General features: G+C 48.1%; 8 protein-coding genes across 10 annotated transcripts; 5 read left to right on the top strand and 3 right to left on the bottom strand.

Moving 5' to 3' along the window:
• Nucleotides 1-98: 98 nt before the first annotated feature.
• On the top strand, nucleotides 99-3,573 carry TERG_05710 (uncharacterized protein; the record flags this gene model as incomplete). The annotated part of the gene is made up of 8 exons (XM_047748484.1): nucleotides 99-212; nucleotides 269-365; nucleotides 419-500; nucleotides 613-659; nucleotides 713-1,879; nucleotides 1,945-2,112; nucleotides 2,165-2,646; nucleotides 2,767-3,573. 8 exons carry the CDS (start codon nucleotides 99-101, stop codon nucleotides 3,571-3,573), a joined length of 2,964 nt encoding a protein of 987 aa, XP_047604466.1.
• A 959-nt stretch (nucleotides 3,574-4,532) lies between these two features.
• Nucleotides 4,533-5,846, top strand: TERG_05709 (bifunctional triacylglycerol lipase/ester hydrolase; the record flags this gene model as incomplete). Its single annotated transcript, XM_003233789.1, has 4 exons — nucleotides 4,533-5,165; nucleotides 5,226-5,407; nucleotides 5,461-5,714; nucleotides 5,770-5,846. The coding sequence occupies 4 exons, from the start codon at nucleotides 4,533-4,535 to the stop codon at nucleotides 5,844-5,846; spliced, it is 1,146 nt and encodes a 381-aa protein (XP_003233837.1).
• Nucleotides 5,847-6,055: 209 nt separating this feature from the next.
• TERG_05708 (uncharacterized protein) lies at nucleotides 6,056-7,331 on the bottom strand (the record flags this gene model as incomplete). Its single annotated transcript, XM_003233788.2, has 1 exon — nucleotides 6,056-7,331. Exon 1 carries the CDS (start codon nucleotides 6,980-6,982, stop codon nucleotides 6,056-6,058), a length of 927 nt encoding a protein of 308 aa, XP_003233836.1. The 5' UTR covers nucleotides 6,983-7,331.
• Nucleotides 7,332-7,598: 267 nt separating this feature from the next.
• On the top strand, nucleotides 7,599-10,781 carry TERG_05707 (uncharacterized protein; the record flags this gene model as incomplete). The annotated part of the gene is made up of 1 exon (XM_003233787.1): nucleotides 7,599-10,781. One exon carries the CDS (start codon nucleotides 7,599-7,601, stop codon nucleotides 10,779-10,781), a length of 3,183 nt encoding a protein of 1,060 aa, XP_003233835.1.
• A 292-nt stretch (nucleotides 10,782-11,073) lies between these two features.
• Nucleotides 11,074-12,468, bottom strand: TERG_05706 (uncharacterized protein; the record flags this gene model as incomplete). Its single annotated transcript, XM_003233786.1, has 2 exons — nucleotides 11,074-11,968; nucleotides 12,035-12,468. The coding sequence occupies 2 exons, from the start codon at nucleotides 12,466-12,468 to the stop codon at nucleotides 11,074-11,076; spliced, it is 1,329 nt and encodes a 442-aa protein (XP_003233834.1).
• A 1,992-nt stretch (nucleotides 12,469-14,460) lies between these two features.
• Nucleotides 14,461-15,972, top strand: TERG_05705 (uncharacterized protein; the record flags this gene model as incomplete). The annotated part of the gene is made up of 3 exons (XM_003233785.1): nucleotides 14,461-15,034; nucleotides 15,096-15,621; nucleotides 15,705-15,972. 3 exons carry the CDS (start codon nucleotides 14,461-14,463, stop codon nucleotides 15,970-15,972), a joined length of 1,368 nt encoding a protein of 455 aa, XP_003233833.1.
• A 632-nt stretch (nucleotides 15,973-16,604) lies between these two features.
• TERG_05704 (uncharacterized protein) lies at nucleotides 16,605-17,199 on the bottom strand (the record flags this gene model as incomplete). Of its 3 annotated transcripts, XM_047750020.1 has the most annotated exons (3): nucleotides 16,605-16,663; nucleotides 16,739-16,827; nucleotides 16,907-17,199. In XM_047750020.1, 3 exons carry the CDS (start codon nucleotides 17,197-17,199, stop codon nucleotides 16,605-16,607), a joined length of 441 nt encoding a protein of 146 aa, XP_047606673.1. The 3 variants fall into 3 exon arrangements, with proteins under 3 accessions (XP_047606673.1, XP_003233832.1, XP_047606674.1); XM_003233784.1 differs by having other exon boundaries at nucleotides 16,605-16,827; XM_047750021.1 differs by lacking the exons at nucleotides 16,605-16,663; nucleotides 16,739-16,827 and having other exon boundaries at nucleotides 16,828-17,199.
• A 1,457-nt stretch (nucleotides 17,200-18,656) lies between these two features.
• TERG_05703 (uncharacterized protein) lies at nucleotides 18,657-21,979 on the top strand (the record flags this gene model as incomplete). The annotated part of the gene is made up of 2 exons (XM_003233783.2): nucleotides 18,657-21,755; nucleotides 21,827-21,979. 2 exons carry the CDS (start codon nucleotides 18,657-18,659, stop codon nucleotides 21,977-21,979), a joined length of 3,252 nt encoding a protein of 1,083 aa, XP_003233831.2.
• Between the last annotated feature and the right edge of the window lie 266 nt (nucleotides 21,980-22,245).

Raw genomic sequence — 22,245 nt, 5'->3', positions numbered from 1 at the left:
GGCATCACCGCAAGAGACAGACACTTGCAAAAAGAGACAGGCAGGCAGACGCGAGAGAGACTCACGGAGGGCAGCGCTCTCCTGCAGCGGCCATGGCCATGTCGTTCCCGGTGCCGCCGCTGAACGACCGCAAGAGAGTCAAGGTCTACGAGCTGCGGAACAACGACTGGTTCGACCGGGGGACGGGCTTCTGCACCGGCCAGATAACAGACGTGTGTACCTTTTGCCTTTATATAGAGAAAAGAAAAAGAGATGCTGACGTGCACAGGATGAGCCGAAGATACTGGTGCAGTCGGAGGACCAGCCGGATCGCATGCTGCTGGAGACTCGCATCTCGCGCGAGGACGGATACCAGAAGCAGCAGGGTAGGCCCTTTTACTCCTGTTTCTACGAGGGACTCTGGGCTGACTGCTGGTAGAAACACTGATAGTATGGACCGAGCAGAACGGGACAGACATGGCGCTGAGCTTCCAGGAGGCAGAGGGCTGCGGAGTGATATGGTGCGGACTTTTTTTTTTTTTTTGACTCCCTCGTTCTCTCTATCCAGGCAGACACCAGGCATACATACATACATATATCCAGGGACACGCGACAGCTGACGCTCTAGAGTAGGGATTTCGTGCGCCATGTTCAGCAGCAGCTCGCTCCCCTCGGGGCTGGTACGTTTGCTCTTTTACCCTCTTGTGTATGGATTATAACTAAAAATGTGAAGACGACTCGCTGTCCGACGACGCCATGGACGGCCTCCCCAGCGCTATCATGCTCCCGCCGCCAGACCTCACAAACCTCGCAGAGATCGAACACCTCATCGTAGGCGCCAGTGCTACCCAGCCAGGTAGAGACGCCATCGCCCGCTTCGTCATCCAGGAACAGTACATCCTCAAGCTGCTTCCCCTGGTCGCCGTCGCCGAAGACCTCGAGGGGCTCGCAGACCTGCACCGCCTCTGCAACATCATGAAGGCCCTCATCCTGCTCAACGACAACACCATCATCGAACAGGTCGTCTCCGATCCCGTCATCTCCGCCGTCGTCGGCGCCCTCGAGTACGACCCAGACTTCCCCACCCACAAGGCAAACCACCGCCAGTACCTCAACGACCGCTCCCGCTACAAGGAAGTAGTCCCCATCAAAGATCCCATCATCCTGCGCAAGATACGCCACACCTGGCGCCTGCAGTACCTCAAAGACGTAGTCCTCGCCCGCATCCTCGACGACCCTACCTTCTCCGTCCTCAACTCCCTCATCTTCTTCAACCAGGTCGACATCGTCCAGCACCTGCAGACAAACACCGCCTTCCTCTGCGAACTCTTCTCCCTCTTCGCCCCCGAGTCCCCGCCCGCCGATGCTCGCAAACGTGAAGACGCCGTCCAGTTCCTCCACCAGTGCATGAGCATTGCGAAGAACCTCCAGGCCCAGTCCCGCGGGAACCTGTTTGCAAACCTGATCAACCACGGCCTGTTTTCAGTCATTGCTTTCGCCGTCAAACATCCTACTCCCGCCCTCAGAACTACCGGCATCGATATTCTAGTCGTCCTGCTCGACCATGACCCCATCACCATGCGCGGATACATGCTCAAGGCCTTTACCGACAAGAAGGTCTCGTTGACAGACACCCTCATCGACCTGCTACATTCCGAGGCAGACCTGGGCGTCAAGAACCAGCTGGCCGACGCTCTCAAGGTCTTGCTGGATCCACAACCGCAGATGCAAGAGTTGCGCTCTGGAGAGGTAGTAAAGATGCGTCAGGGCCAGCAGGGCGGCCAGGGCCAGGCTCAGATACAACCACACCCTGTTGCTGACGCTTTCATGCAGAACCACTTCGACAGCTCCGCCAAGAGGCTCTTTGCTCCCCTGACTCACCTCGCCGAACAAGAAGACCGTACGTATCTAACCATACGTATATATCTATATCTATATATATACATGTACTGACTATATGTCTAGTCTCCGGATTGTCGTTCCAACAGGTGTCGTTATTCGCTCACCTAGTCGAGATTCTCACCTTCTTCGTCCGCCAGCATCCCATCCGCAGCCGCTCCTTCATCCGCGAAGAATCCCTCATCCCGCGAGTCGCCCAGCTCTTCACCGTCACCCAGAAACACCTCAAACTAAGTACGCCAGCCTATATTTTAACCCGAATATAATCCAGACTAACCGGCTGCAGTGGCATTGAAATTCTTCCGCACCCTCGTCAGCCTCCACGACACCTTCTACCACGCACAACTCACCCACAACAACACCTTCGACCTCATCCTCAACATCGTCTACGAAACCATGCCCCGCGACAACCTCCTCAACTCCGCCTGCCTCGACCTCTTCGAATTCATCAAACGCGAAAACATCAAGCCCATCATCGGCCATGTCGTCGAACGTTACCGCGAAAAGATCCAGAACATCACCTACGTAGATACCTTCCAGAACCTGATCCTGCGCTACGACCAGATGCAAGGGTACGGAACCAACGCTGCCACCGGTGCTGAAAGCAGTGATGCAGCAAGCACCGTGTTCAGCCAGGACGAAGCCTCGTCAACGCCCACACGCATGATCATCAGTGGCGGCGCCCAACGCTGGGGTGCAATGGGTGTTCGCGACTTGACCGCCGCGGAGGAGGAGTACTTTGAGACCTCAGATGATGAGGAAGACGAGGTAGGATTCTTCTCTTGGGAGGGCGAAGTAGCTGCTGCGGCTGCGGCTGCGGCTGCTACTTCTTGTGGCAGAGGCTCCGGACACAGAACTGTGCAGCTCATGCCAACACTTTCATCACAGGTTAAGCCCGAAAATATAAACTCCGGCACCCCCAATGGCACCCCCAGCAAGCCGCTTGTCGATTACCCTGATGACGACGACGACGACGATGACGCCATGGACGAGCAGGATGCAAGTGCGCAAACACCGCAGCTGCAGGGACAAGAGCAAGAGCAACAACAGCAACAGCAGCAACAGCAGAAAATCGAGCGGTTCTCGTTTTCTGAAAAGCGTCGTCGAGAAGAGGATGATGACGACGATGAACTTATCAAGCTCTCCTCAGGCTCCAAGCGGCGCAACTCGGTCAACCCATCAAACTCCGTCTCACCCCTATTCCAGCGTGGTAATGGGAATGGAAACGGCAGTTTACGAACGAAAAAGGGCCAGGGGCGGAGTCCAAGCGCGAGTCCGAGTCCCAGCCCGAACTCGAAAGGCAACGGAGCTGAGAAAGATGGTTCAAAGGAGCCACAGACACCCGGGAAGAAGATTGCAATTACGCTGAATGTCTCGCCTTCTACACGGATAGCGCTCAAGAGTCAGAATCAGAGTCAGGAGAACTCAACCGGTTCCAATTCGGAGTCAAAGCCGGAGCCAGCCGGGGAGAAACATACCGACGGTGCAGGAATAGTTGATAACACCACAAAATCAACTACTGCAGCCGTAAGTGATGGCAGTGGTGCTGATACTGGCTCAGCCGATAGCGGAGGAGGTGGTTCACAAGATAGCACGGAGCATAATGAGCCTCTTCCTGACACTGCCAGTGCCAGTGCCAGTGCCACTCCAACAACCACGACTACGCCAGTAGCAGCCACAGCCACAGCGAGCTAAGAATAAAATTCGACTAAAGCAAGAGAATATGCGGAAAAGTTCTGAAAAAGTTGATCTATAGAGTGATAAAGGGAGGTGTTTTTGCTGCGACTCTGCGTTACATACATACATACCCGCGAACGAACGACCGACCGAATTCGAAACCGAGTTGCACTAACCTCTCACCCAAAAGCTCCGATATATCCCCCTCTTCACTCCAGTTTCGGCTCCGGTTTCGTCTCCATATAATATCCTTACCCCCTACCCCTTTATTCTCTACGCAGCATCTTACCTACCTACCGACTGACCTACGGGGCCAGCCTCAGCTTCCCACCACTCACTCACTAACCCATCCATTCTGTACGGTAAATAAGAGAGAGAAGAAAAAAACCCACTCGGGCCCTCCTTTCCGGCCCTGGAGTTCAGTTCAGTTCGTTTGCTTGTCCATTTAGCTTGCTTGCCTGCTTGCATTTCCTTTCTTGCTTGTTTTGTTATCCGATCGATTGAGTTGTAATTTGTTCTTCAGATCGTTTGGGAATGGGGATGGGAATGGGCTGGGATGGTGTGATGGAGTATGTTTACCTGTCTATGGGATGGAACGGATGGGAATGGAACGGTATTTGATAGTTATGGGGTTTGAATTTGGTAGGCAGGCAGTTTCAATGGCGGAAGTCGCCTTGCTGTTTGTTATGCAAGATTTCGAACCGGGCGAGCTTGTTCAATTGGCTGCTGGATGAAAAAGGCAGATCAGACGTTATAATAGAGATCTTTATTCTGATATTTTTTTCCTCTTTGTGCGGTTGTAGATAGAGGTGTTGGGTTGAGGTTGAGGTTGAGTTTGATGCGGCTCCACAGCTTCCCGTCGGGTTTGCAACGTCCAGCATTAAACGCCGCGGCTGGCTGTTCGACTGGCGGGTCATGCATGACGGCATGAGATGAAGAGCATATTCTGTATAACCCGCCTCTTCAAGCCACGCAGCATGTCTCCCGGCATCAACATCAACCTCAACCCTCACATCACGCCCAATTCCTTCCTATCACACGTCAGTCCTGGAAGCGCGGGCGGGGGAACCAGCTCGCTCTCCCCATCCACTACACTGATATATTTCATCTCAGGCAACCCAGGCCTAATAGCATACTACCATCTCTTCTTCTCTCTGCTCTCGTCAGAGTTATCCCAGGCCAATGCCACTTCCAACGGCAATGGCTCATATATCATCCGCGGAAGAAGCCTGGGAGGCTTCGAGGTGCCAGCCAGCAACTCAGCCGCCAACACCGCTCTCTACAGCTTGAATGATCAAATATCCTTTATGGAGCAGGATTTAGAATCCTTCGTTCACGCATGGCAGGACGCCGCTATGCGAGAACACAAATTGGACGAACGACCTCGAGCAAATGTTATTGTCATGGGCCATTCGGTGGGAGCTTACATGGCTATGGAAATCATGCGGCGCAGAAGGGAGAAGGCCGGTCTCCAGAGGAAGCTCCAGACCACTCGTGACGCCAATGGGAATGGAGATACCAACGGCCTTGGTCTTGATATCATTGGCGGTATCATGCTGTTTCCTACGGTCGTGGATATAGCGAAGTCTCCTAACGGAAGGATACTCACGGTACGTCTACCGGTTCATCTAGAACCCCATGGCGATGCTAATTACTTGCGATCGGGATAGAAATTACTGTATATCCCGTGTCTACCTCTCCTAGTGAGCTTGTTTGCACGGTTGCTTGTCCTGGTACTCCCTGAGATGCTACTCTACGCCGTCGTAAGCCGGGTCATGAGGAATCCTCGCAAGCAGGCCGTCGAGACGACCGTATCAATGCTGAGAAACGCTCATATCGTCAGACAGGCATTGTATGTTTTCCACCACTTATTTCTGAGAATACCTAGCTAATGGAAATCCACAGATATATGGCTGCGGATGAAATGAGGGAAATATCTGCTGATAAGTGGAATGATGAGATATGGGGGTTTAGTAGCCCTACACATGCCTCCGGAGACAGACTTGCGAAGATGATTTTCTACTTCGGCCGGAATGACCACTGGGTAGCGGAGGTGACTAGGGAAGACATCATTCGGTCCAAAACAAGAGAGCAACGAGATGGTTCAGCTCCAACTCTGATGGTGTGTGAGGATGGGGTTGTTCATGGGTTCTGTATAGGTGAGTGGCAACCACGGGAAACCGAGTAGTGCTAGGAGCTAACAGTTTCATCTAGGACATAATGAGATTATGGCGAAGAAGGTTGGTCGGTTTATTAGAGATATAGTTCAGGAGTCTGGGATAGACAGATAGTTAGACTGTGGTGGGAAAGGCAAAAAAAAAAAAAAAAAAAAAAAAAAAAAAAAAAAAAAAAAAAAAAAAAAAAAAAAAAAAAAAAAAAAAAAAAAAAAAAAAAAAAAAAAAAATTCTGTAGAGCTATGCCCCTAACACCTTTAATAATGCAAGAATTAAAAAACCAAGAAGCAACATGCGGGTATCAAAAAAAAAAATGTTTTACAAGGCTAGCTGTTATTTCCTCTCTGGTAGTTCATACTGGCGCTGCGGAATAGTTCTCCCAACACATTATTCCCGCCCGAAGGAAACGGCATTGTCTGGTTCCATCCTCCGTGTTGCTGGGGAAGTGGAGGCGCAGGCTGATGAGGAGGTAGAGGGAACGATGTGTGTTGCGGCCCTTCATTCTCGGCGCCAGGACTATGCACCTTGACACTCCACTCATCATCCTGCGCTCTCTGCTGTCCAAACAGCTCCTTGAGCGAAATCTGTCTGCCCATGGGTATTCCGCCCTGCAAATCTTCCCCATCACCCGTATCACTAGGATAATAACTACCCTGCGCAGCAGCCTGCCTTCTTTCCGCAGCCAGTCGTTCCTCCGCAGCCTTCCTGCTCTCCCCCGCATATACCGCGCATTCCTTAATAACCTGTGCATTCAGCGTCCTTGCATCTGCAGTCGAGCTCGGAGGCGGTTCCGAAAAGATCCAAATGCCATATATCATTGCCTTTATACCAGGTGAAGTCATCACTGCACCTTTCTCGGGTGTCTGGGGAGCGCTGTCGTCCTGCTCGTCCACTTTCAAAATAACGTAGTCCTCCGTGATCTTAATGTCGTCTCCGGTCGAAAGCTTGACGTCGAAGTTATTCATTCCTCGCCGGTTTAGTAGGAACACGCTGTATCTGTCCTCGCCTAGTTCGCCTGGGGTAAGTTGGCAGACAAATAATGTCCCCTCCACTCCGATCTTCTCCCATAGCTGTGTTGTTGCGTTGAAATGGTAGATGACTGCGTATTGGGCGAGGGAGAGGATGGAGGATATGGATGGGTTGTGTCGTCGGAGAACCGAAAGGTTGATCTCTGCGTTTGTCCTTGTTGGTGGTGCTGGTCCCGCTGCGGGTGCAGGAGCTGCCTCTACAGGCGTGGCTGTGTATTGTAGCATCTTTGAGCTCTGGAGGTGTGGTAATGGCGTTCTGAAGTGTCCAGCTTATCTCTGGGTGCTTTAGATAGCTGAGCTAGTCGTAGATATACTGCTGGTTAAACAGCGAGCTTGTAAGTATGGTCCTCTAGCTTGTATTGTCTGCGGTGTTCTTTGTGAGGATGTCGAAAGTTGCCGTTTCTGGCCATTGTCCGCCAAGCCTCTGGATCGTACATAAATAACGTTAACTTTCCTCCTGCAGGCAACATCCCACCTCATCCTCCGCCTCGATCTGCATACAACTGACGTCTCTCCAGCCATATACACAATATAAATCCACCAAGGAGGCTGATCTGCCCATGGTCTCGTAAAGAGCCTCGAGTTTGGTTGCATTGCTGGATTCGCCGGTTCTCGTGGACCTGGAGCTGTCTGCCCTGCTGCGCCTGGCTTCCCCAGTTACTCCACTGGTATTGGGCGCAGCTGACCAGTAGCCGATCACAAGCCCTCTTCTGTTAACCGCCTTGGACAGGCACCGACATATATATGCCTATATAAGAACATCTGTCTCGCGGTGAGATGAGAGGAAACTGTTCTTCGCTTTCGTTTGCTACAGGTGCGCGGGTTCTAAGGAGAGAGCAAGATGGCGGTCCCCGAGGATGAGGCTCAGATTGTTCCCAACACCACGTCTGCTACGAATGTCGAGGGTTTGCCTGGTACATTCCCTGATCCGCAACTTGAGGAGCCTGTCGTGGTATCGTTGAATGACTTGTCTTTGTCCGCTGGAGTTCGATCTCGGAAGTCCGAATATATTCGACGGAGAAAGCTCAGAATAAGGATCGGATCATGGAACGTTGCAGCTCTGTCTGGACCAGAACAGGACCTTAAGAGTTGGCTAATTTCGGACCCGGTTGCCGGAGGAAAAGCCACTGAGAATGGAGTTAATAGTTTCGGTGATAGAGGGGATGTCTCAGACGATGAGGCAGCCCATTCGGTTTCGTTCAAGGCCTATGGGGAAGGACCAGATCTCTATATCCTAGGACTGCAGGAAATTGTGGATGTGGCCTCTGCTACAGAGGCTATCAAGACATATGTCGATCCTGGCCCTTCTGCCAAATGGAACACAGCACTCCAAGAGGCGTTACCCCCAGGATATACTTGCATAGCTTCCCAGCAACTCGTGGGTATGCTTTTACTGGTTTACGCTGCGCCGTCTCTGGAACCTCATATATCATCAGTAAGTTCCACCAGTGTTGGGACAGGGTTTCTAGGCTATACTGGCAATAAAGGGGCAGTTGCAACACGTATCGTCATCGGAGAAACAACACGGTTGGTATTTGTCAATTCCCATCTTGCAGCTGGGGCAGAAAAGGCCAATCTAGAACGAAGGAACTGGGATGCGGCCCAGATAATTTCTCGTTCAAATTTTGCCCCTATCGAAGAACAGGACCTTATCTCCGGGGAAATAAATCATCAATTTGGGGAAGAGGAGTTCAGCTTTTGGTTTGGAGATCTGAATTACCGTCTAGATGGTATCCCTGGGGGTGATGTTCGCCGCCTTCTCCATTTACATGTTCAAGACGAATTCCGCCCAGCAAAACAGAACACCCCTTTACAGAGTATCGGTAACAGCCAGCCTGAGGAATCTCGGAAATCGTTTGAAAGCGACATCACCTCGTTGCCATCAGAGGAGGGTATACAAATGGAGGATAATGACCTCGATCCAGCAGAGGATCCAGCCTCCCTATTGAACACACTTTCGTCACTCTTACCTCACGATCAGCTTCAAGCTCAACAAAAGAGTGGAAAATCATTTCATCAGGGCTGGCGAGAAGGGCCAATAACGTTCTTGCCTACTTATAAGTATGATGTTGGACGGATAGGGGTATTCGACTCAAGTGAGAAGCAACGCAGTCCAAGTTGGTGTGATCGAATTCTGTTTCGAACCAAGTCCGACCATATGAGACATATAAAAAAAGTTAAAGAGGCGGAAGAAGCGAAGAAGAGAGACGAGGAAATAAAGTCTCTAGGCTTGGATAAAGCTGCCGAAGATGATAATGTCCTTTTTGATTATGATCCAGATCAAGATGCCGCAGACTACGACCCTGAACAGGATGATATAGGAGAAGATGCAACGAATAATGATACCACGGGTGGGAATACTATCTCTCTCCTGGAGTATACGTCCCATCAGCATATTGTTTCTTCTGATCACAAACCTATTCACGCCGATTTCGATGTCACACTTGATGTGGTCATTCCGTCGTTGAAAACGAAGATTCATCAGGAAGTTGCCCGAGAACTAGACAAGGCCGAGAACGAAGCCCGCCCTGATATAACTATCGTGGTGGACCAGCAGTCAGAAGCCCGCCGAAGTAGCTCTGGTGGTGTTGCTATTTCCACTCAGCCAGATACTGTTCACTTTGGCAAGGTGAGATATCGTGATCCCACTTCACGGAGTCTGACCCTTGCAAATACAGGCGGTGTTCCGGCTACTTTTGCTTTCCATTATAATCCTTCTATTGATACAGCTGGCCCCTATTCGTCTCCTCCCTGGTTAAACATCCGCGTTGATTGGCCCGCCAATAATTCTAACCAGGATGATATATTGCCAAAGGAATACACCTTCCAACCTGGCGACTCCGCCAATGTCCGTTTAACATTATGTATATCTGATATCGACTTTGTCCGAGAACTCAATGAGGGCAAGGCTAAAGTGGATGATATCCTTGTATTACGTGTGAACGATGGACGGGATCATTTCTTATCTATACAGGGCCATTGGTTACCTACGTCCTTTGGCTTCTCTTTAGAAGAGCTTACTCGCATACCTGAAGATGGTGTACGTGCTATAAGTGTATCGCCCACTTCTTCCGGAGAGGATAAAACCAATTCTCGATCCTCCGGTCCTCGTGAGCTGTTCAAATTAACAGAGGCGATAGCTGAGCATACTGAACGAGCCGTTGCTGAATGGGGCATGGTTTCCAATGACACAAACCCTGAAAGTAATGAGGCTCCATGGGAAACTGATAAGAAGCCTGGGTGGCCATTTAATTCACAGACATGGTCATTGAACGATACCAAGGAAAGAGAGAAATTGCTTATCGATGTGAGGGAAGCAATTGATACAAATAGTCCATTTTCTGAACGCTTTCCTCCAAATTTCCCATGGAAATACCGCACGGAGCTGCTTGCTGAGACCCTGATTACTTTCCTTCGGTCTCTTCGTGATGGTATCATTACTGAACAGCTGTGGTGTGCTCTAGATGAGCAACTGAAGCTTCTACGAGACAAATCAAGGCAACAGGAACCTCCATCCAGCGAACAGATGCAGTCATCAATACTAGAGACCCTCTCAACATCACCTTCCCACAGTGTCTCCTTCACTTTTCTCACCTTCATGCTGAATCGTATCGCAAACGAAATAGCCCCGATTACACCGACGCCTACACCTTCTGCTACGTCTTCTCCCGCAAAGCCACCATCAGCTCCTACTGCAACCAGTTCAAAACAGCCATCAACACCCGCTCCTGCAGCTCAGTCTACCCTCCTAAGTAGGCAACCGTCTCTTTCGTTCCCATTCCGGTTGCGAGGCCGAAACAGTACTCTACCTGGAAATAGTGATGCAAATCCCTCTCTATCAGTACCGCGGAAAAATCCATCAGTTACCAGAAGAGAAGCTCTTAATGATGCATATGCCTCTCTTTTTGCTTCTGTAATGTTTTCTTCTTCTATTCCGTTACCGGAAAAGGATAAAGACAGGAGATTGTTCGAAGAAAGAAAGAAAGGGGTTATAACACCCTTTTTGTATAGTGATACCAGTTAAACCCGGGTACTTGGAGTTTATACATTGTGTATAAAGATTATGTTACCTTTTGCACTTAATAGCAACCTTGGATTTATATACATTTATGATGTCAAGCTAAAGCTTTAATTAGATATGCGAATGGCAATATGAAAATGGAGTCGCAAGCAGGAATCTACTGGGCAGCCGAAAACCTTTACCCAGGGTTATGAGGTAGACAAAGGCTATAATCCAAACGCACAATAAATTCAATCCGTTATTGGGATAATACTCCCTATACTGCCGCTCCTCTTCTTCTCTTATTTACACGCACCTAACTTGTATTCTGACCGTGGTATATCCACGCAAAGGAGTGTATGGGTAGTTTGACCATGGACCAAACGATCCGTAAGGGTAAAGTAGCGAAAGACAAAACAGTAAGTATTATACTTTTCAAAGAATAATTGGGTCCTCTATGGAGCTCCAATCTCCCTTGCTTCCGTGAAGTGATAAGCGGATTAAGCTCCACCATATATCTGTTTACGGTGCGTATATGTGCATCCAACTTGGTTGAGATAGCGGTATAACGTTTCTCTTGGCTGCGAACTAACTTATCAAGGGTATATATGTCACTTTTCATAGCCTTTCGCGCCTCCTCAACAAGTTCCCTAGGAGGCCTAAAATTGCTCTGACTTTCTTCAACGGAACTAAGCTCTAGGCTCGCTGTCGAGAAACGGGATTCTAACTCATCCAGTCGTTTTGAAAGCTCAATAATTGCATGCGATTCAGGAACCTTGTCGCTCAGGCTCCTTGATTGGCTACATTCAACCACACGTTGTAGGTAGAGGGTTCTGGCTTGCACCATTTTGAGTAAATGCGAGACGGGGCGTATTTCGGCTGCAAGAAGGAACAGTGTGAGACTATAGTTCGAAACTAGTCCTTCGGATGGGCGTGATAGCTTAAACCTGATAGAATGCAGAAGGTATGCTGCTAAAACGGGGAATAGGAAACATGATGCAAGTGCTGAAAGTTCGTGGATATGCAATTCAGATTTCGCGTTTTGACATGCTATTGCCGATGCCTTTCGGGGCGGCAAAGAGTGAGAATCTTCCCCATTAACTGACTTGTCCTGGGGAACGCAATTCTCCGTATCGGAATCATCTAAATATTCGCCGCCAGAGGCGTCAGTCGCTAGCTGAACTCTCTCCTGAGCGGCAAAGTACCATTCCCTATCTGGTGTTAATTTAAAAACGCAATATGCTTGAAAATATTCTGCTAAGAGGGAGGTGCCTCACCATGGTAGCCTAACGGACCAGTTTAAGAAGACTGCTGAAATAGATAGCAAGGCGACATCGGTGAAGACCGCAGCTCCATTGTGAAAGAGAAGCCCTCCTAGGCCTGGTAGAAGAGCTAACACAAGGGGGCTTGAATGCCAGTGGGAGTCCGTATTGCCGGAACTGGCGTGTCCCATACTGTTGCTAGCGCGAGGAAAAAATAAATCGTCTGTTGATGACTTTATAGACCGACGGGTCTCAGTGACAGTGTCCGAGAACGTTGAGTTGCGCCGGAGCTTGCCTGGAGGAGAGTTTGATGGTGCAGAGACATCCAGATTTGATCTAGCAGATGCATTTTGTCTATGCCGAAGTTGTTCTGTGGCCCGTGTCTTGACACCCGAGGTCGCCAGGGAGGTGGATGGTTCCTGATCTCGTTCCGTGGATAGAGCAACCATGGTTCATAGTTGGTATAATCTGGATACGTTCTGCAAAATCTGCCTCAACACAAACACTCCCCAAATCAATGAAATTCGGTCTTCTCGCGCTCCAAGCTCACATCCTTCATGATAGTTGGTATTGACATATAGTCCATCCCGGTTTTTGCGGAGTCGTTCCTTCTTCAGTAGATGATCAAGATCTCTTGGCATAACTTGGCATTCTCAAGTTTATTTTTATCAGTATGACGTAAGAACTTTATGCGCTTTGACCAAGGGAGATATTATGTCATCTGATGAGTTAGCAAGACAACTTGATTATGCCGAAATGGTGAAGAGAGCAATAACATCGGTTGAGGAAATGGAAGACGATGATACCACTACGCCAGCTTCAAGAATTGGATAAGGCCTGAGCCCCTGGGTCTAGAAACATAATTTTGTTTGCTAAATCCTGAACTTCGTATTTACTTCCCTCTATAGGGATAAGAAATTAGGCCTGTCGCTCTCAGCTGCCTCCGCCCGGACGCTGATATTCTACCATGCCAGTTGATATCTTCGGACTCCTTTTTATACTTATCTCGGGAGATAGCATGAGGAACACCTTTTAAATGGGACTGGCCTGGGCGAGGAGGTCAACGCAAATAAAATTAACTTTCCTTATTGATGCAAGGTTGACCAGAATACAACCCCGGCTAAGCCAGCCATCTTCACGGCCCCGGGTCATCCCTCAAAGAATCAAACGACGGGACACTTTTCATGGGGTCATTGATTATACAGAGGCTCTGGCGGGAGAATTGTTTCTATGATCTGCAATAGTCACATATGCAGTTCGACTCACATACATGTACCTTCACGCAAACGTTATGGGATATATATGTGATCCCTTTGATAAATGGTACCAACTGACCTTCAATGTGCAGGAACAGTATCAGATCCATTCTGGTTACTACGTATATTATAGACCAGCGTGTCTAGACCTTTGAAGACGCCTCGAGGCTGAAGTTGCTTAATGATACACCCGGGCCATGATAGCTGCAGGTGTCGAGGGCTTGTCGACGGCACCATCCTCGTGTCCGGCTCATCCGCATCCTGAAGAATCCTTGATGTGTTTGTAGCAAATAGCTCCATCCCCGGGGCGGGGGACTGGGCTTCCGGAAGCCATCCCCGCGCTCAAGGGCTGTCTTCAGACACAACCTTTTCTTCTTCCTTGTCTTGCACGCCCAACCACTGTAAACGCCCTGTTGCAGCAGCCCGGTTTACAAAGAGTGTACAAACGGACCAGCAGTTTACTCACAGAATACGCTGATCGAAGTGCTCGTCAGGTCAAGTTCCTGAGATTCTATTGATGGAGGAAGGCCTATTGATACCCCAATGCGGTTTAGCGCGCGTGTCTTCCGCTGGGTCCACACCTAGTCTTCAGTGCGCTTTTCTTTTACTCTGCTTATTCAGCCCCTTGTTTTCTTATTCGGGGGATGGGAAGATGCAAGGAGTGAGACTGAAGATGCATTCACGCTGCGTCAAGGCTGTTCAGCAACAGTGGTTTATTGACACCCACGGAGACATGACTGATTTATTGACCTTATTCGGGGCAGTTGGGGGCTCAGCGGCACTGCATGACGGCCTCCCGAATGGCCATTCAATATGTCCTTCCTTTTTTTCTTCTCCAGTATCTGGAGTTTCTGCTGGTATATAAATTCTTATACCTGCTCTCTTCTTTGCCAAATTCCTGGTCGCTGAATTCCTTCTTGATGCTCAAGGCCTCTTGCGCATTTTATTTGCCTGCATCTCTCTACCCCTTGAAACGCAATATCTACGCACGTGTCTTACTGCAGACGTTCTCGCAGCATCAAAGGTGTCTTCCTTTCTCAGGATTCTGCTCGAGCTTGGTACGATTATCCCTACGATTCCAATGGATAACGAGGTAACTACTGAGAACTATGGCTAACAACTCCGTATGGTGTCCATAGAACTGGATAGGCGCATTGCACTGGGTTCTGACAGAATATTTTCATCATGGAGAATAACAATCTACCTCTGGTTTATGAAATGTCAACGCAGGCAGTAGTGCTCTGCACTGTTGCGTTCATGTCGTTTCTTGTCTGCATCCCACCGTTGATTTGGCATTGTCGAAATGGCAACTTTCCCGCCTCCTGCTTGATAATGTGGATTCTCACCCAGAACTTATTCAACTTCATTAACCCGTTAATTTGGCCTGATGATGATTTCAGCTCCCGGTGGATGGGTTATGGCTATTGTGATATCCAGTCCAAGCTTATCACTGGCGCTGGTGTCGGTATTGCTGGTCCCTTAGTCTGCATATTTCGCAGTCTTGCAAAGGTTCTGGACACAGAGCGAACTACCCTTGTGCCTACAAAAGGTGACCGAAGATGGAATATCACATTTGACGTCATATATTGTGTTGTTATCCCCGTGGTCATTATGGTACTGCATTTCATCATCCAGGACAGCAGATATTACATTTACAGCATCGTGGGCTGCATGCCAGCTTATCATTCTAGCTGGGTCAGCTTCGTCGTTGGTTACATCTGGCCTCCAATCATTTTGATAATCGCTTGTTTTTATTGTGGTAAGGTTTTAACCACTTGCAGTACACCTTTCACATAGGGCATTACTAACTCTTAAGCCAGGCATCGTGCTATACCGATTGTTCAAGTACAAACGTGAATTTTCCCAGCTTGTGTCTTCGGACAGCTCAACCAGCAAATCAAAATTTGTCCGCCTACTCACCATCTCGCTTGTCCTTCTTCTCGGGAGCCTACCAGCTCAGTTCTTCGTCTTTTACACCAACATAACCTCCTATAAACCCTGGGCTCCTTATTCATGGACCGAAGTTCATAGTCCTCACTGGGGTGAGATTATCAAGATCCCAATGCATGGACAAGTCTACTACGATCGTTGGATACAAGCTGCGGCGGGCTTCCTCCTTTTCTTTTTCTTTGGTATTGGCCATGACGCCACCATGATGTACCGGTCAATTCTTCTAAGACTTGGCTTTGGAGATTGTTTCCCTGCGCTTCGTCATCCACATATCATGATCAACCAGAGACAGGGTTCATCTTCTACTCGGTTCGGCTCTTTCAGTAGCACTGTCAAAATGGCTCTGGGCCGAAAGAAGCTTTTGACATCTACGATTGATTCAGACGTCACGCTGAAGTAAGTTACTTACTTTATTCTCTTTCTGCTCATATTTGTCTTGGGATTGACAATCAACTAACATATGATTTTGCACTGTATAGCGAAAAAACGCGAAATATGTCACTGGATGGATGTTTGTTCAATGAGCTCGAACCAAGTTTCTCCATGGACAACCAAGATTGCGCCCAGAAGCCTTATCAGATGCCAACTGTGCCAGCACCTATAACTCATCCCAGCAAGTTAAACATGTCTCGAAAACAGCGCCGGCAATCAGGAGATTCAATTTTTCTCGAGTTTCTTACCGAAACACCAAGTTCCAGTGCCGTCAAAGGAGGGAGGGAGGCTAAAAGCGGGCCCGATATGGTGTAAAAACCCTCCAACTACTCTCAATATATCCATTTTCAACAGCAACTCTTTGATACTTGCCTGTCCCACTTTTTTACTGGAGTTTTACCTTTTAATATGCTAGCTTTGATTTTTGTGATACCTACGTTCAGATGTCCCATGGCGTTTGCTGGGGAACATATTAACCCACTACTTCGATCGTGGATTAGGAGCATTAGCTGCCTTTAGTTACACATACTAAGTAAATATTTATTCTATCTTATCGAATCGTTTATCATATCTTGTTTTGGCTTATATTTCTGTAGTCCAGATACAACCACGATGCAGTCAAGCGAAAGGATCATATCGACGTAGTATTTCATTGATATAGATTCACAACGTTCCACTCATTACTTACAGTACTAGTTGTAGTAAAAGGGAAATATAGAATACAATGGATGGAGGGTAGAAAATTGGATCAACAAAGATATAATGATACATAGACATGGCCCGCGGAGTTTGAGAAAGATGCGATCAAGAGTTCTAACCAAGCGGCACGACAAGCTAAGATCAGAATAGACGATCGTTCGGGGAGTCAAGTGTGGCATCGAGTAAAATGACTATCTGTACAGAAGCTAGGTATAGGGCACAGAACCGCGACATCAGCTGGGAACAGATTACTTCGATTCTTCGTCGCGGTTAGGGTTGAAGGGTCGGCTGAGAACTTCGTAATGGCCTAGCTCGGAAAAGAATATTAGATCATTGAGAACGTATAGGTTAAATATGCTGTAAATGAGACGGAAGGGCTCACGTTGGACAAAGCCCAGCATGCTGGTTTTCCTTCCCTCGTTATCTTCTGATACTCGCATAGTAGCATCTCCCTCAACAAGCATCAATGTTCTATATTGGTGACAATGTTAACTTTTGAGCTTTGTTATGCAGCGAAAATAGTGGCATAGGAATATACGAGAGAACATACCCCTTTGGGAGATTGAGTAGGTGATCTCTGCCTGGGCCTTCAGGGACAAAGCTCGTCACTCGGAACCAGCTGGTTTGCTGGTTGTCACGAGGGCCGTAGTTGGTACCGACGGAGTATTTCACGTACTCACGTCCATTTGATGATGTAGCCACCTCTGGCTGCGCACCAAGACGACCAACAACGGTGAGACGGGCGTGATCGCGAATGGCAGTGCTGCTGAAAGAACGCGATACGGGAGTAGTAATCGGCCGAGCGGCCTTGGAAAGGGTTTGGAATGCAGATTGACGAAACATTGAAGGGGATTAGGGTGTTATACGTCTCTATTGTGGTTTCTTAGCTGCAAAGATGAGAATTTTTATCGTGGCCTTGGTTATTTGTCTCTCTATTTTCCTCGTCAAAGGAGAAGTTGTGACGTTGGAGCAAGCCCGTTGAGCTCGTGTTAGTCACGTGATAGCTTTCGCGTTTCTCGAACAGCTTCTATTGTACCCAGCAATAAGATTGAGCTTGTAGATATAGTAAAGTGACGATAGATATTGCAAAAACCCCACTTTTATTTGGCTTATCTTACTGAATCTCGAAGTAGTTGCCTCTGTATTTCGTCTTTTCATGCTGCTTGTATATAATACTGACTAAACAAAATTAACTTTCAGCGCTTAATCAAAACTCACGTGACGCTCCCGGCTCCATCGTCGAAGCTGGAATTTATTCGAGCCTCAGTATCGAATTTTCACAGTTGTAACGACCAGAAGCCTCCATTGGCATAGATCGGCTTAACCTACCCTTGGATAAAGGAGTGTGGAGTTACCTGCATGGGATTGAAGTCATATATCTATGCTTAGGTGTGTTTGGCCATCCGTAATCCATTCGCAGCTTGAAACTAACCTGGGGAGCTTTCTTTTTGCCAGTCTAGATGTTTATTCAACCATCCTCCATGCCGACCATCCCCCTCCGGCTTTCCCTTAGAAATGTTCGCCATACTCAAAGGGTCCCCAATTCACCATATGGGCATCCGTTTAGCGCAGTTTATAGAATAGCTCAACCCATTGGACGTCACTTGTCTGGAAGGGCTGGGCGTCCTCACACTCATTGTGTCTCTGCAGGCACCACTCGAGGGTATGCCGCAGAGAGAACCTCTTCTGAGCTATCTTATAACCGCAAACCTCAATACCAGTCCCAAGAGAGACATGTCTCGACGCAAGCGGTCGATAATGGGCCGCTGGCCAGCGAGCCACCCGTGGGTTCCTCGCCGACGGAATCGGTTATATATCCAGAGCCATATTCCAGGTTGACGGAAACATACGCCAGGGAGAATGCGGCTTTGCCATCTTCTGAATCACTTTTAGCCTTACCTACTCTCCTTTCGAAGCCAGAATCCTCACTTCATATGCTCTCACAAATGGGGATTGTTGAGATTGATACAGACGTTGCCAAAATTTCTGATATAGGAGCTGTTATGTGCAAATTAGTTTGTCGCATTACACCTGCGTCAGGTGTGAAGGTCAAAGATCCAATCGAAGTCGCAGGTCTTGGGCAGGATTCGGTGAGTCTTCATTCTTAACATATATAGTCTTTTTACTTTTGGACCACCTTAAAATCGGAATCGTCTAGCCTAATGTATAAATATGCTAAGGATATTTGTTTGCACTTCTAGTACTCAGCAAAAAATGCCGCCTACGTATTTCTCGTGTCCGCACTTCATACCAAGGGTTACCTTAACAAAATTGCACAATCGTTCAAGACCTCACGGGACATGAGAGCGCACCGCTTTGATCTATCAGATGTCTACCATTACACCTCTCGGTTTGCAGCGTTACCTGAGATACACTACACATCCACGCCGGAGCCTGGTTTTACATCATACGCCCAGCATGAAGTTAGAATTGAGTTGCCAGGTCAAAATATCAAGTCTGTTGCTACGGGAGATTTCCTTCCCCAGGTCATCACTGAAGCTTCCCGCTCCTTTATAGCTCAGGTACCACGCCAGGGTATTCCAGGAAATCATGAGCGAATTAAAGACGATTCTACCCTTACAGTGGATGTTGCTCCTAATCTTCTGAATTTTTACCGGTCAAAATGCGGTCAATCTAGCGAGATTGAATCACGCTGTACCCAAGAAAACTTTGGCCCTTGTACGGTTTACTATGGGACCCTTTATATCGATGGTCAACCTGTGTCAAAACCGGTAATGGCTGACTCCGCAAAATCAGCAAAATCTCTTGCAAGGCTCGCAGGAGTCGTTCATCTCATTGGCAAGGATCCGTCTCTCTGGTCAGACTTTGTAAATGAGATGCGAGAAACTTCACCCATTGTTCACTCCGTCTCTATCTCGATGTCTCCTGAAACTCTCTCCGCCATCCAAACCTCACTCGAAAGCATTTACTACCCTAGTCCCCAAGCCCAGGCTAAAACTAAAGAGACCTGTCCGGACAACATTGAGTCACTGTTTCCAAATGTCCTTGCTTCAGCTGTGCGCCAGGCTGAGTCCGCGGATCCACCTTTTCTCCCGTTTAGCAACCGTACTTTAGAGGAGTCGCTCAATGCGAGAAATTCTTTGCCCACAAGGAAGCACGTCAAACAAATCCTTGACACCATTAACGAAAACACTGTTAGCATCATAGTTGGTTCTACAGGGAATGGAAAAACCTCTCAAATTCCCCAGATGGTGCTAGAGCAATCCCCTGGCTCCAATATAATGGTGACCCAGCCTCGCAGGGTTACTACTACGACTATGGCGCGGCGAGTTGCGTTTGAACGTGGTGAAGCGCTTGGGAAATCCGTTGGATATGAAATTCGATGGGATGCTATAAAGCCATCGTCAAACAATGGTATCACCTATCGAACGACCGGGGTCATGTTACTGGATATGTTACGGAGAGGCGATGAGATTTTGGACACTATATCTCACATTTTTGTTGATGAAACACATGAACGTGATACTCCTACGGACCTTCTCCTAGCGCTATTAAGGAGGGAGATCAACCGACGTTCCAATGCATCCATGTCGATTCCAAAGATCATAATCATGACCGCAGATCCCGAAACTGCTGCTCTTGAAACCTATATGGGAACTGTGTCTGAAAATGGAGAACCTAATCCAGCAACCCGCATGGTGATCCCCAGTTCATCTCATCCTGTTCAACGTTATTTCCTTGAAGACATACTGCATTCTTTATTCTCTAACCATTCTGCTGAAGATTTGATGCCCTTACTCTCTGACACTTCAACAAGCCAACATATTGCAGCCGAAAAGGACCTGATCACTCCCAAACACTCGGAAGGTAATGATGAGGCTAAGCTGCCCATTCCCAATGCATTACTGGAGGAGGCTACGTCGAACGCCCCAATCAATGAAAAAGAGCATTTTGTTCCTCTTGGACTGACTGCTGCTACGATTGCTCATATTGTGAAAACCGAAGAGGAGGGTGTTATCCTTGCTCTGTTTCCAGGCCTTGACGTGATAAAGCGACTTGAAATGCTACTTTATGACCAACCCCTTGGAATCGATTTCAGCGATCGAACCAAATTTCAAATTTTCAAATTACACTCCGGTCTGGGCGATATTGATGAAAATGTATTACGTCCGGCGAAGAACGGATGTCGAAAAATAATTCTGTCAACAAATATTGCTGAAAACTCGATAAACATACCAGAGGTCCGATATGTGGTTGATAGCGGAAAGAAACATGATTCGGTCTACGACCCGTCAACTGGCCTGCGGAAGGTCGTTGGTGGCTGGGTTGATAAGCTAGCTATCCATCAAAGGGAGGCATGTGCAAGCCGAACCGGCAACGGGGTTTACTATGCCACATTCACACAGTCGAGATATGATGCATTGACAAGGAGCACCCCTCCTCGGATCTATGTGGACGAAATTGAAACTGAATCTCTCCAGCTAAGAGCCACCTTACCCGACTTACCTCTCCGCGATTTCATGCGTCAGGTGCCAAATCCGCCCTCGCCAGACCGTCTCAACAGTACCACGGCAAACTTGCAGTCAATTGGGGCAATAGATAATAATGATGATATCACCGCGCTTGGTCGTATCCTATCGCTATTACCTGTCCCTCTAAAAGCTGGAAAAATGGTCATGCTCGGAATTCTATTGAGGTGCTTTGAGCCTGCCCTGATACTTGGTGCTGCCACTCATGCCCGTTCCCTTTTCATTCCATCTCGGTCCGAGAGATGGTATAATTCACCGCGTCGAAAGTTTGCTGGAGAAACCAACAGTGACCATATAGCAATCTTGAGAGCCTATCGGAAAATTAACCAAATTTCCAAGAAGCACGGACAGGAAGCTGCTCGGAAATATTGCTTGCAGCAGTCTATGAGCCATGCAACATATTTGGACATGGAGTTATTTATTTCGCGGATAACCCTCACGCTTCGTCATCTCAACCTCATTCCGGCTACAGAGAGTGAGTCTGGGGAGAATATCCTCGACGAAAACTCTGGCGATCACTCGATTCTCAGGGCACTTATCACTGCCACTGTAACCCCGAATATTGCGATCAAGCCCAGTGATAGTGGAGGCCAATGGCACACCAAACGCTTCCCGGCAGCCGTCGTTAGCAATAAAAGCACGAACTCGTTCCAGAAAAGCTGGGCGGGTCGAATGCTAGCGTTTAATGAAGCGTTGAACTTCCATAGTGAGGCTGACGCAATCATGATGGACACGACGTCTGTTCACCCGCTAATGGCCTGCCTTTTTGGTGGAAAGCTTTCCCGTGAGGATAATGCGCTTTTCCTCGATTCCCATTTAGCAGTCAAAGTAAAATCCCCGGATGGCAGTATGGAAAGTGACTCTAGGGCTGCTAGTGATGTTGTTAAGGCAAGGAAATTGATAGACAAGGTATGTCTTCGTGCTCATTCCATTCAGATATTCAGAAGGATCGCATTTCTAACCAAGTTGCTGGTATATAGGCATCCGAGGATTTCTTCAACGATCTCGCCAGCAACAGAAGCTGGGCTGAAGCGGAATCTGATCGTCGACGCCTTGCGACAGAGATCAAAAGCATCATAGATACCCTGCCTGATACCCGCCAATCAGGCCCGCTGATACGAAAAATCCCCTAATTACACACTGCTTATTGCATAGAAATGCTATAAATGTATACATACTCATCTTAGGCTTTGGTTTCCCCCTGTCTGTTCACCATGTTTTTGTATTATCATCAGGGGCCGGAGTTGTGATGGATGTTTGGTTTTTTTTTCAACCACTGAGGATTTAACGTATAATCGGCCGGGAGCAAAATGGAGAGTGTATATATATTCTCAGCGTACTGTACTATAGAATAGAATCGAGGGCTCGAAAATTTTTTGCAGTCGATGAATACTTAGCC

The sequence above is a fragment of the Trichophyton rubrum genome, assembly GCF_000151425.1.
Source record: "Trichophyton rubrum CBS 118892 genomic scaffold supercont2.6, whole genome shotgun sequence".
NCBI classification, from domain to species: domain Eukaryota; kingdom Fungi; phylum Ascomycota; class Eurotiomycetes; order Onygenales; family Arthrodermataceae; genus Trichophyton; species Trichophyton rubrum.
The sequence above is the reverse complement of the archived record's forward strand: the minus strand, read 5'-3'. Positions and strand labels throughout refer to the sequence as shown.